General features: G+C 45.0%; 3 protein-coding genes across 3 annotated transcripts; 2 read left to right on the top strand and 1 right to left on the bottom strand.

The window, feature by feature from the left end:
* LOC311049211 (uncharacterized protein) lies at positions 1-4,196 on the top strand. Its single transcript, XM_084062705.1, has 2 exons — positions 1-415; positions 1,583-4,196. Exons 1-2 carry the CDS (start codon positions 172-174, stop codon positions 2,470-2,472), a joined length of 1,134 nt encoding a protein of 377 aa, XP_083918831.1. The 5' UTR covers positions 1-171; the 3' UTR covers positions 2,473-4,196.
* Positions 4,197-5,469: 1,273 nt separating this feature from the next.
* LOC311049185 (ATP-binding cassette sub-family E member 1-like) lies at positions 5,470-7,305 on the top strand (the record flags this gene model as incomplete). Its single annotated transcript, XM_084062672.1, has 1 exon — positions 5,470-7,305. The coding sequence occupies one exon, from the start codon at positions 5,470-5,472 to the stop codon at positions 7,303-7,305; it is 1,836 nt and encodes a 611-aa protein (XP_083918798.1).
* Positions 7,306-10,026: 2,721 nt separating this feature from the next.
* LOC311048644 (putative Bax inhibitor 1) lies at positions 10,027-10,791 on the bottom strand (the record flags this gene model as incomplete). Its single annotated transcript, XM_084061907.1, has 1 exon — positions 10,027-10,791. One exon carries the CDS (start codon positions 10,789-10,791, stop codon positions 10,027-10,029), a length of 765 nt encoding a protein of 254 aa, XP_083918033.1.
* Positions 10,792-11,852: the final 1,061 nt, after the last annotated feature.

Raw genomic sequence — 11,852 nt, 5'->3', positions numbered from 1 at the left:
CTCAAGTAAATTTAGAATTCCGGACTTTTACTTGTAATAGAGTATTTTCTTTTACATTGCATTGATACTTTAAAAAAAAAAAGAAGACGGAAAAAGACCACAGACGGTGTGACACAACGGGAAGTCAAAATAACTTTGTGTCCGTTGTTTATTTACCTCCGTAGTCCGTACATGTGTGCGACACATAACGACATTATTATTATGGCTTCTCCGTCATATATAAAACCACCGGAGGGTTTATGTGTAGCGGGGGACGCGCTGTCTAACTGGCTGGGCTTCAAGCAGCGCTTTAAGGACTACCTGACCGCCACGGGGCTGCACTCTGAGCCGGGCGCTAGGCAGGTAGCATTGATGCTAACCATAGCGGGCCCTGCAGCCGTGGAGGCCTACAACACCCTGCTGTTTGAGCGGCCAGGTAACTAGGCTAGGGATGGGACGATATGAAGGTAGCTTTGGTGCTAACTAGCCTTAGATCATCATTTTTTATTGAGTTTGATATATTTTTTTATAACTACCAGAGTTTCAGCTACCACCCCCCCCCAGTTTGCCTTGAAATTTCACCAGTAAAGCCCGTATTTCTCCGAACATGTACAAATGCAAAATATAAGGTGCTTACCCGCTTGTCCCAAATGTTGACTAGGTGTACGGCGTGTTTGTGCAATGTATTAGTCCATATCTTTCAATAAAGAAGTGTTTTAATCCCGTCTGTGGCCGAACGCCATTCCTACCCCCTCGTTTACTTCCTGTTTACATCGAGTGTAATTCCCGCTTTCACCGGAGGCGCCCCGCCACTACCGCCCATTGGGAACTTCCGACAGAATCGGCCACAGGCACAGACGGGATTAAAACACTTCTTTATTGAAAAATATAGACTAATACATTGCACAAACACGCCGGACACCGAGTTAACATTTGGGCCAAGCGGGTCGATATGAAAATGACACGTCACGATGGTAACAGGTTAGGTGGGCATTAGGGACATCTGGGCACCTCGAAAAAAAAAAATGAATATTTGAAAAGTTGTCTAAAAGTATACATGCTTAAACATTCGATAATTAAGGTCTAATATTTCTACAAAACCTGTATATCTAGTCATTTTGGGGCCTAAACAAGAAGTTGAATGATACAATTAAGTCTGATAATGATGCACACATCATGTATACCATATATAATAGCCAATTTTACATCGAGGTGCCCAGATGTCCCTAGTGCCCACCTATTCTGTGTTCGTCACGATTATTGTGACAAACATAATTGTGATTTAACAATAGTATCGCGATATACAAAATATGATTAAAACTTAAAATGCCTTGGCTTTTGTTAACCACTTGAACCTCCGGCATCGCTATTCCGAGGGGAACGTTTGCCAAAAATAGCAGATCTATAAGCTCACACCGCTTTCAACGCATTTTAAGGTTGTAGATCTGCTATTTTTGGCGAATCGATTTGTGTAGTGAAATGGGAGCGCACGAAATGTGCTCTTCACAGTTCAGTTTCATCAAGTGTAGACGGTTTAAGTGCTACTGAATTTTCATCACGATAAACGATAATAACGATTATCGTCCCATCCCATCCTATTCAGGAGACCAAGACAAACCGAAGACGGTCCTCCACCTGATGGAAGTCCACTTCTCCACCAAGAACAAGAACGAGGCGCACGAGAGGTTCTCGTTCCGCTCTCGGCTGCAGCGGCCAGACGAGGCCTTCGAGGGCTTCCTGCGCGTCCTGACGGCGAAGGTGCAGAGGTGCCACTACGGCGCCCTGACGCACTCCGTCCTCCGGGACCAGATCGTGTGCGGCGTGCGGGACGAGGCGCTGCGCGAGAGGCTGCTCAGGGTGCCGGGGCTGACGCTGGACGGGGCCGTGAAGATCTGCCGCGTGGCCGAGATGCTGAAGAGCTCCCCGCCGGCGAGCATGAGTGACGCGGCCGCCGCGGCTGCTGCTTGCGTGACCGCGGCGGAGCCTGCTTGCATGACCGCTGCGGCCCCCGCTTGCGTGACCGCTGCGGCCCCCGCTGGCGTGGCCGCGGCGCCCGCTGGCGCGGCTTCTGCTCCTAGGAAACACCCACGGCAGAGCAACAACTTAAAAAACTGCATGGGCTGCGGCAACCCGTGGCACAGCAAATTAGCTATGTGTCCGGCCTACGGTTTGAAATGCTCTAACTGCGGCAAGAAGAATCACTTCCCTGAATTCTGCATTAAGAAAAGGAAGACGCAGCAGGTCCCCCTTTCCCCTTTCAACAACGTAGTGGAGGACACTAACGGGAGACCCACGTTCACCGTCGGTGCAGAGACCTGTGAGATATGGATAGACATGGATGCGACGGATGATGAGTTAGACTCTGGTGCTGCTGCACTAGACACTGGTGCAGTAGACACTGGTGCAGTAGACACTGCACCGGACACTGGTGCTGCACTAGAGGACTCTGGTGCACTAAACACTGGTCCTGCGACGGACATTATTTATCTCTAGTTTCAACATCCATTTAAAAGTTCTGGCAGAAAAACGTGTGTTTAGTAGTAGTAGAATATCTCCACTCTTCCACGAGCTGCACACAGACGACATTCTCTGTCTGTGAAGGCCGAAAGGGGCCCAAAATGATTGCTGCACTGAACGATTTAAAACTTCCTTTGGGCAGCACATACGTTACGTATGGGGCACACAATTGACACACCTGTCAATTGTGTGCCCCGTACGCATGTGCTCCCCGAAGGAAGTTTTCTTTTGTTCATTGCAGCGATAATTTCAGCGACTTGGATGCTATAATGCTATCTGCGGTCTATGTTGCAATACCTGCCAAACTTGGCAGTCCATTCATGAAAGCGGAAAGTCCTGATTATTTCTGATTGTATTAAAACAACATCAATATTGCACCAGGTTCAGACAGCTTGGGTCATCCCCTTTGTCTCCTGTCAAGACTTTCTTTCATAAAAATCCACCGTAGACATGTTATGAGCAACTTTCTGTCAATACATTCTGTGTGGTATTTGTATTTTTCTTTGCGTGTTTGAGTTTGGAGGCGCTCTTTGTAAATCACTCAACGTCCGTACAACGTTCTAAATTGCACATAATGCTGGAGGCAGCGGGACGTTGAGTTATTGCAAACGAGCGCTTCCAAACGCAAACACTTAGCAAAATTAACGCTGCACGAAGTTAATTGACAGAAAGTAGCTCATAATAACACGACAAAGGTGGACTTTTATGGAACAAAAAACTTGACACAAAAGAGGATAACCCAAGCTACCCAATATTGGAGAGTTTGTCGTGGTTTAATACAAATAGATAAGAGTTTTCCGTTGAGGGTGTTGCAACTTGGATACAGATAGCATTTATAGCAGGGGTCTTCAACGTTTTCAGGCCAAGGACCCCCTAGCTGAGAGAGAGAGATGAAGCAGGGACCCCCTACTCTATATTGTATAAAATTTGTTTCAGATTCAAGTTTTTTTTACTTAGCCTGTTCTTTTTTCCCTCTACACCTCTTTGCCAAAAATAGCCGATCTACAAGCTCTCAACGCCTCGCATTGAGAGCCCCCTGTTGAAGACCCCTGATTTATAGCATCTCAGTTGCGTGCATTTAGCGTCTGCTAAATGCCTAAATTGTAAGTGTGACAGAGAGACAATCTTCTGGTCTTATAGTCAAACAAGAAAATGTACCCCTCCAAAAAGTTGTGATATGTGACATTTATATGTCTAAATTAGTGGATTGATATCAGGTTTTTGTTTTGAGTATATCACAAAGGATATGACAGCACACCTTTTAATTTATTTTAATAAGTTTGTTTGCCAGTGTTTGTCTCAAAGAAATGATGGGTATGTGATGATCAGGTGGCATTACATTTGGCCACAAGGTGTCAGTAGTTAACTGTCTACTGTAAGCCCTCCTAGTTGTTAATGAACAGAACATATTATTTTATTGAAGTGGTTAACGAACAGAACATATTATTTTTATTAAAGTGGTTAACGAACAGAACATATTATTTTTATTAAAGTGGTTAACGAACAGAACATATTATTTTATTAAAATGGTTAACGAACAGAACATGTTTTATTTTTATTAAAGTGGTTAACGAACAGAACATATTATTTTATTAAAATGGTTAACGAACAGAACATATATATATATATTTTTTTTATATGACCTATTATTGCCTTCGTGGTGCTACAGCTGTATAGTACAGTATATGCATGTGACTTATTACGGCTCTGAAGTAATACGTCTGAAATGTATGTGAGAATAAACACCTGGAAACCTGACTCTTGCATATTTTCACTTTGTGGCAGGGAGGGAGGCGGGCCTTTGAAGGGTTCAAATATATCCACAACATTATTATCAATGACCATAACTTATTACTTGTTTAGCTATTCTAAGATATATTTCAAAAATGTTGCTGTTGGTAAATAATGTCTAGGGCCACTTCATGATCATATCTCACGTGTTTCTAGTGAAGTCACAGTGTTGAGCTGTGGGAAGTGTACTGTACCCCCCTGTGGATTGCTGTCCAACGAGGACTCACAAATATTAAGTTGACGATTAATTGTCATACCAATAACACCGATTAACGATTTAATTGTGTTTTTGACAATGAAACATGAATAAAAATGTAATTTCTGTATGCCTTTTGGGCTCCCCAATCAAAAATTGCACAGGGCAGGCTGCATATATCAATTCAATTCAATTCAAACTTTATTCAAGACACACACAGGGGGGTCCATAGTGAAGAACACATAAAACATATAAAAACAAAAACAAAACAATAAATCAAGATATGACAAATAACTTTGGGAACCAAATTATGTTCTATTTGTACACTCTCGGAGTGACAGAACTGCAAGGGTCCATTTTTGGTGGATCACTAATTTAGGTGGGGACCCCCTGGAACCCCCTCAAGGACCCCTGGGGGTCACCGGACGAAACAATATACGCCACAATGTACGCCACAATGTACGCCACAATGTACACCACAATGTACACCACAATTTACAACCAGCAATAGCTATAGTGGAATAGCACACAGTCATGAAAGTTCATGGACTGGAAAATAGTTCTCTTTTTACTTTAATGAGGGTCATCTTATTTCATTCAGAATACAATGAACAAATGAACAAAGCTGTGACAAAGTTGCTAAGCTGAAATTTGTAATTTGCTTTTCGAAGCAAAAATATGTTAAATATATGTATTTTTTTACAAATCTTAACTTTTATGTATGTTTACTCATTCTAACTACGATGAAGTATCCATAGCAACGTCAACAAACTAAATAAACAAAGACAAGACGGAGCCCCTCCCCCTGCATGACCAGAATGCGTTAACCAATCAGAAGGGACAACGTCCCTCTGACGTCAGAAGACTGGCGGTGTTTATATTCTCTCCCACGGTGGTCCCAGATCATTACAGTTTTACATACGTCAGTACATTGTTGTATTAGACAAGTCTCCTCTTGCTCCACAACCAGACAACAGGCAGGCAGAATGTCAGAGAAGAAGAACAGAATCGCCATCGTCAATTATGACAAATGCAAACCGAAGAAATGCAACTTAGAATGCAAGAAGAGCTGTCCAGTGGTGCGTATGGGTAAGCTGTGCATCGAGGTCACACCTCAGAGCAAGTCCACCTGGATCGCAGAGTCGCTCTGCATCGGATGTGGACTCTGTGTAAAGCAATGTCCATTCGGGGCCTTGAAAATCATCAACTTGCCGGGCAACCTGGAGAAAGAGACCACCCACAGGTACGGCGCCAACTCTTTCAAGTTGTACAGGTTACCGGTCCCCAGACGCGGGCAAGTCCTGGGTCTGGTGGGAACCAACGGAATCGGGAAGACCACAGCGCTGAAGATACTGACCGGAAAACTAAAACCCAACCTGGGGAAGTTTTCTACCCCGCCGGACTGGTCGGACATCGTCTCCTACTTCCGCGGCTCAGAGCTGCAGAACTACTTCACCAAGATCCTGAGGAGCGATCTCAAGACCGTCTTCAAGCCTCAGGACGTGGAGCAGATCACCAAGATCAAAGCGATTAAGGAGAAAACCGTGGGAGAGATCCTGAGCGCGAAGGACGACACAAACACAGCGACCGTGGTCTGCGAACAGTTCGATCTGACTCACCTCTTGGACAGAAACGTGACGGAGCTCTCGGGAGGGGAGCTGCAGCGCTTCGCCTGCGCCATCTGCTGTGTCCAGAAGGCGGACGCCTACGTGTTCGACGAGCCGTCCACCTTTCTGGACGTGAAGCAGCGTTTGAGAGTCGCCGACGCCATCCGCTCCCTCATCGCTCCGGACACATACATCATCGTGGTGGAACACGACCTGACCGTCCTGGACTACCTGTCGGACTTCATCTGTTGCCTGTACGGACAACAGACCGCCTACGGAGTGGTCACCATGCCCTTCAGCGTCAGCCAAGGCATCAACATATTCCTGGACGGCTACGTGCCCACGGAGAACATGCGCTTCAGAGACACGCCGCTGGTGTTCAAGGTGGCCGAGACGGCCGACAATGAGGAGGAGGTGAAGAAGCTGTGTCGTTACCAGTATCCCACCATGAAGAAGCAGCTGGGAGACTTCAGCCTGCAGATCCTGCAGGGAGAGTTCACCGACTCTGAAATCGTGGTCATGTTGGGGGAGAACGGAACGGGCAAGACGACGTTCATCAGAATGCTGGCCCGCCATCTGAAACCAGACGATGGAGGAGGAGGAGGAGGAGGAGGAGAGGTGACCGTCCTGAATATGACCGTCAGCTACAAGCCGCAGTTGTGCAGCCTCAAGTTCAATGGCAGCGTGAGGGCTCTGCTGGAGACCAAGATCCGCGACGCCTACACGCTCCCCGAGTTTTCCACGGACGTCATGAAGCCGCTGAAGATCGACAGCATCATGGACAGGGACGTCCAGACCCTGTCCGGAGGCGAGGTGCAGAGAGTGGCCCTGACCTTGTGTTTGGGGGAAACGGCCGACCTCTACCTGATCGACGAGCCCTCCGGCTCTCTGGACGCGGAGCAGCGTATAATCGCCGCCCGAGTCATCAAGCGCTTTATCCTGCACAAACACAAGACGGCCTTCGTGGTGGAACACGACTTCATCATGGCCACCTATCTGGCGGACCGCGTCGTCGTGTTCGACGGGATGCCGTCCAGGAGCACGGTCGCCAACTCCCCGCAGACCTTGGCCGCCGGCATGAACAAGTTCCTGGCTCTGCTGGGGGTCACCTTCAGGAGAGACCCCAACAACTTCAGACCCAGAATCAACAAGAGGAATTCCATAAAGGATGCGGAGCAAAAGAAGAGCGGGAATTACTTTTTCATGGATGACTAAACAGGCCATTCGTTGCCTCCATGGAAGAAGAGGAGATCTTGTCCAGTGTCCCTCAACCATGCACAATTACATGAACTACACAAAATACAGACTTATTTTCCAAATGGTACATTTATTAATTTAGCTCCACGGATGTTTTCTTCTATCTCAGCTAGTAATCATTCTGTAAGTGTCCATAAATCAACTAACCTGTTTTTTATAATGGTTCTGGTTGTATTGCTTGTAATATGTTACATTAGAGTGTAGTAATGTGCTGTGAAACGTTATTTAAAGGAGTAACACCTCTGACTACAATAAAGAACTTGTGAAACGCATTTAGTTGTCTTTATGTGGATTTTTGAGACACTCACCTCTGACTACACAAAGTTGGTGTATTTCCTAAAGTTAACACACTGCCGCTTAGACATAGCGTAGCCTACATGTGTAAATAATATGCAACATACTTGAGTTAGGTAAGTTATGAAAACATGTTTTGCTTTCCAACTGGCTTGTATAATCTGTTCACAAGCCTTGGACAATGTAATATATTCATCTTGCAGCTATCAATCCATCATAGATTGTACCAGTATAGCAATGATTATGTTCACATCTATTTCTATGTCTAAACATTCACACGGACTTGATCATGATAAACGATCATATCTATAAATGGCTTGTACTGTACTGTATGCTTTTAAAGCTATGATGCAGGTCTTTGCACCCACATAGTTTTGGGATCAAAGTGGCATCATATCCACAACTATTTATCAATCACATTAACCCATTGAGGCCTGAGGTTCCGATTCTGCAAAATGTCTTCTAAATCCTAACGGTTTTCTGAAAAACCCATGTTTCTATATCAGTGGTTTTCAAACTTTTTCATGTCAAGGACCCCCAAAATGATATGAATTTGGCCGCGGACCCCCAGAAGCAAAGATTTGAGTTAATGTTTGCTTTAAAAGAATATATATATATTCAAAGATTTGCACACATTTTCAAAAAAATTCAAAATTGTGAAAAATAATGCTTTTTAGCTCAAATGAAAAAGTGACACAGATGCGTTCCAGGTCTTAATGGGCACATGTATCAACCATGAACCAATGCATTAAGGCACATGTACATGTAGTGTGGTACACACCAATGTTCTTAATGCTTTTGTATTAAGGCTGTGTACACGTTGTGAACGTGTAGATTGGCTATCTTTGGTATAGGTATAAAGTACTTAGCCTATAAATCACCCTCTAAGTAAACTCAGAAGAGTGAAGATTCAAAAACGTTTGTTGCCATATAAAGCTAAAATCTAAAATGACACTTGTCATTTTAGCCTTTGATTCAACAACAGTGCAGTGCCAGCTCCATGTGGCGTGTGTCACTGACGTCACCATTCTTTTTTAAACCCATTAAGACTGGGACACATCTGTGTAACCACTTAAACCATTATTTTATACTTTGGCTATTCAAAAATAGCAGATCTACAAGCTCATAGCGCGGCACCGAGTGCCGCGCTATGAGCTTGTAGATCTGCTAATTTTGAAAAATCTTTAACATTAAGTGCAAATCTTTGCTTTTGCTTCTGGGGTCCCTGGAACAAAATATTCTGACATGAGGTCGGCGGCCAAATAATTGTGGGGGTCCCTGACATATAGACACATAAGTAATAAAAAAAAGAGACATTTGTAGAATCCCCAGAAGCAAAGATTTGAGTTACAAATGTTTGCTTTAAAAAATAAATATATATATTCAAACTAAAGATTTGTACAATAATGTTCATATTATGAAAAAAAAAAGATGTATCAATGACACATTGCCAGATTAGCTCCGAGCACAGACAAACAGACCCTCTTCTAGATGGCTAGACTCCTGCAGAGCCGCACTGTAGAAAAGGAAAAAGGGCCATCTCCACGTTGTGTGGAGATGTTTCCCTCAAAGTTGGTGCATGGCACTGATGGGTTCCCTGACATGTTCCTCCCCTTCCTTCTCTACCCACACTGGCCTGGGTATCTTATGTCAGTGGTTCATTGTTTTTTAAATCTTGAAAATGTGTGCAAATCTTGTAATCTTTAAAAAAAAAAATGAACGCTTCTGGGGGTCCCTGGCACAACATATTTTCAGGTGGGGGTCCGCAGCCACATACACATGAATTCGTGGGTCCTTGGCACAAAAAGGTTTGAGAACCATATATTTTGGGCGGCGCCCTTTCCCATTATGCCTCAACGTCTTCGCCATTTTTTACTAGTTTGAAAAACATTTTCAAATAGTTCAAATAGCCTACATCTACATCTACACTTTGTGAGTTTGTAGATTGGCTATTTGAACCAATTGAAAATGCTTTTCAAACAAAAAAAGGGTCCCTAAAGTTTAGAGATAATGGGTAAGGCCCCGTTTTTTAAACAATATATTTATTGGCATTTTCAATTATATAACATAACAATATGGCTCATGTGTTAAATGTCTATAATTAATCAAACAAAAACAGAGCAAATAGACATCACATAGAATACATACGGTACACATACATAATAATAACAATATGAAAAACAAAAACCGAAAAATAAGAAAAAAACATTACAAAAACGGCCCAGAGACTCTTAGCCACTACTGCTACACCTGCATGGGTGAAAGAATTGGCATTGTTACTAAATTGGGGGGGAAGAAATATGGTATGGTTAAAAAAAAACACTTGTGGGAACCTTTTCAGAGCTCCCCTCCTCTACAGGGCAACCCCTCCCTCTACAGGGCAACCTATTCATCATCGCTGTTGTTGTTGTTGCTCCTCTTCTCTTTCTTGGCGTTCATGGCGAGAATAATCATCAGCTTCCTGAAGATGGTGACAAAGTCGAGGAACAGGTCCACGCAGTGCCAGATGTAGTCCTTGTCTCCGCACTCGGCCTTCTCGATGATGAGCTGAGTGTCGAAGAGGACGAACCCGCACATGACCACCAGGCCGAGGACCATGTGCGCCCTGAACAGCACCACGGAGCCCAGGAACGCGTTGGCCAGGGACGCCAGCAGCAGCAGGGAGAGGCCGGACATCAGGGCGCCTCCCAGGTAGAGGTAGCTCCGGCGCTCGGCGTACAGGGCGCTGAGGGTGAAGCACGCGAACATGACCGAGGTGCCCAGGAACGCCGTCACCACGATGCGCGGGTCCACGGCGACGACGTAGTCCATGACGGGGCCCAGGCCGACGCCCGTGAAGAACGCGAAGCCCGAGAGGAGCGCCAGCCTCTTCTTCTCCGTCTTGTGGTCGTGCGGCGTCCGGGCCAGCCAGAGCATCATCCACAGGGAGCCCAGCAGCGAGAGGAGTCCGCCCTGGAAGAGGCGGGTGACCACGTGCACGTAGGCGCCGGCCGCCGCCACCAACGTGCACAGCGCCAGGCTGGAGTAGACGTTCTTCAGGTGCGCCTGCGTGGAAGGCGGGATCTGGCTGAACTTGAAGAGGGAGGCGAAGTCCATCTTGCGGTCGAACACGTTCGTGTCCGAACTGGGGGGGCACTGAGACCTGTACATGATGATGATGTACGTTTGAACTTCAGCTGCTGTAAATCTCAACGCTCTAGGACCAAATTAGACGAGCTTTTTTCTTCCTGTTTGCTATCCGCTTGTAGACAATTAACAAGTTATATTAGCTTATAGTAGAAATACCAAACTGAACAACTTGTGATAGCAAGGTCCCTTATAAACACATCATGTGATGATGTCATGCTATCATGATGATGTCATGACAGCATGGCAAACTAGTGGTGGGAAAAAAAATCAGTGAACGAACAATTCACGCTCACGGCAATGATTCGTTCACGTTCTCGTTCAGCAGCGCTGTTTTCTAGTGTTCAAAATGTACTTGAGTAAAAGTACAAAAGTATTGGCATCAAAATATACTTAAGCAAGTACCAAAAGTAAAAGTACTAAAAGATTTGAAAATAGCCGATCTACAAGCTCACAATGCGTCGCGATGTGAACTTGTAGATCTGCTATTTTCCAATAGCCCAGGCTATAAAATAGGGCTAAAGTGGTTAATGTATGTTTTATAATGTGTTTTTTTTTACGTCGCGCGTGAACGTAGCAGTTTCAGAAAGTGAACGAGCTTGTTCACGTTCATGGCAAATGAACTAGTGCTTATGATTAGTATGTATTGTCCTCCAAAATGCAGCAAAGCCTTATTTCTAACAGAAATATCAGAACTCTTATCTATCTGTTCCACTAACTATGACAGAACTCCGATTACTGGAGATGCTAATCTGCATGTTGACATTGTTTCAGATGTTGTGGCTAAGTTTTTTTTTTAGTTACTGCACAATTTTGACTTTATTCAACATGTTGAATGTGTAGGCATCGACCGGGCTATGGTCGATGCTTACACCCCTGCCCGACCACTTCGGTCTGCCACCTCGGGGCGACTGATTGCCTCGTCACTCAAGGGTCCTTCTGGCCGATCCACACGGTCACGACTCTTTTCTGTTCTGGCCCCACAGTGGTGGAATGAACTCCCCACTGATGTCAGGACAGCAGAGTCACTGCCCATATTTCGCCGCAGGCTGAACACCCACCTCTTCAGGAAACACTACACTTCC

The sequence above is a fragment of the Gymnoscopelus microlampas genome, assembly GCF_963454915.1.
Source record: "Gymnoscopelus microlampas genome assembly, chromosome: 7".
Taxonomy (NCBI): domain Eukaryota; kingdom Metazoa; phylum Chordata; class Actinopteri; order Myctophiformes; family Myctophidae; genus Gymnoscopelus; species Gymnoscopelus microlampas.
The sequence above is the reverse complement of the archived record's forward strand: the minus strand, read 5'-3'. Positions and strand labels throughout refer to the sequence as shown.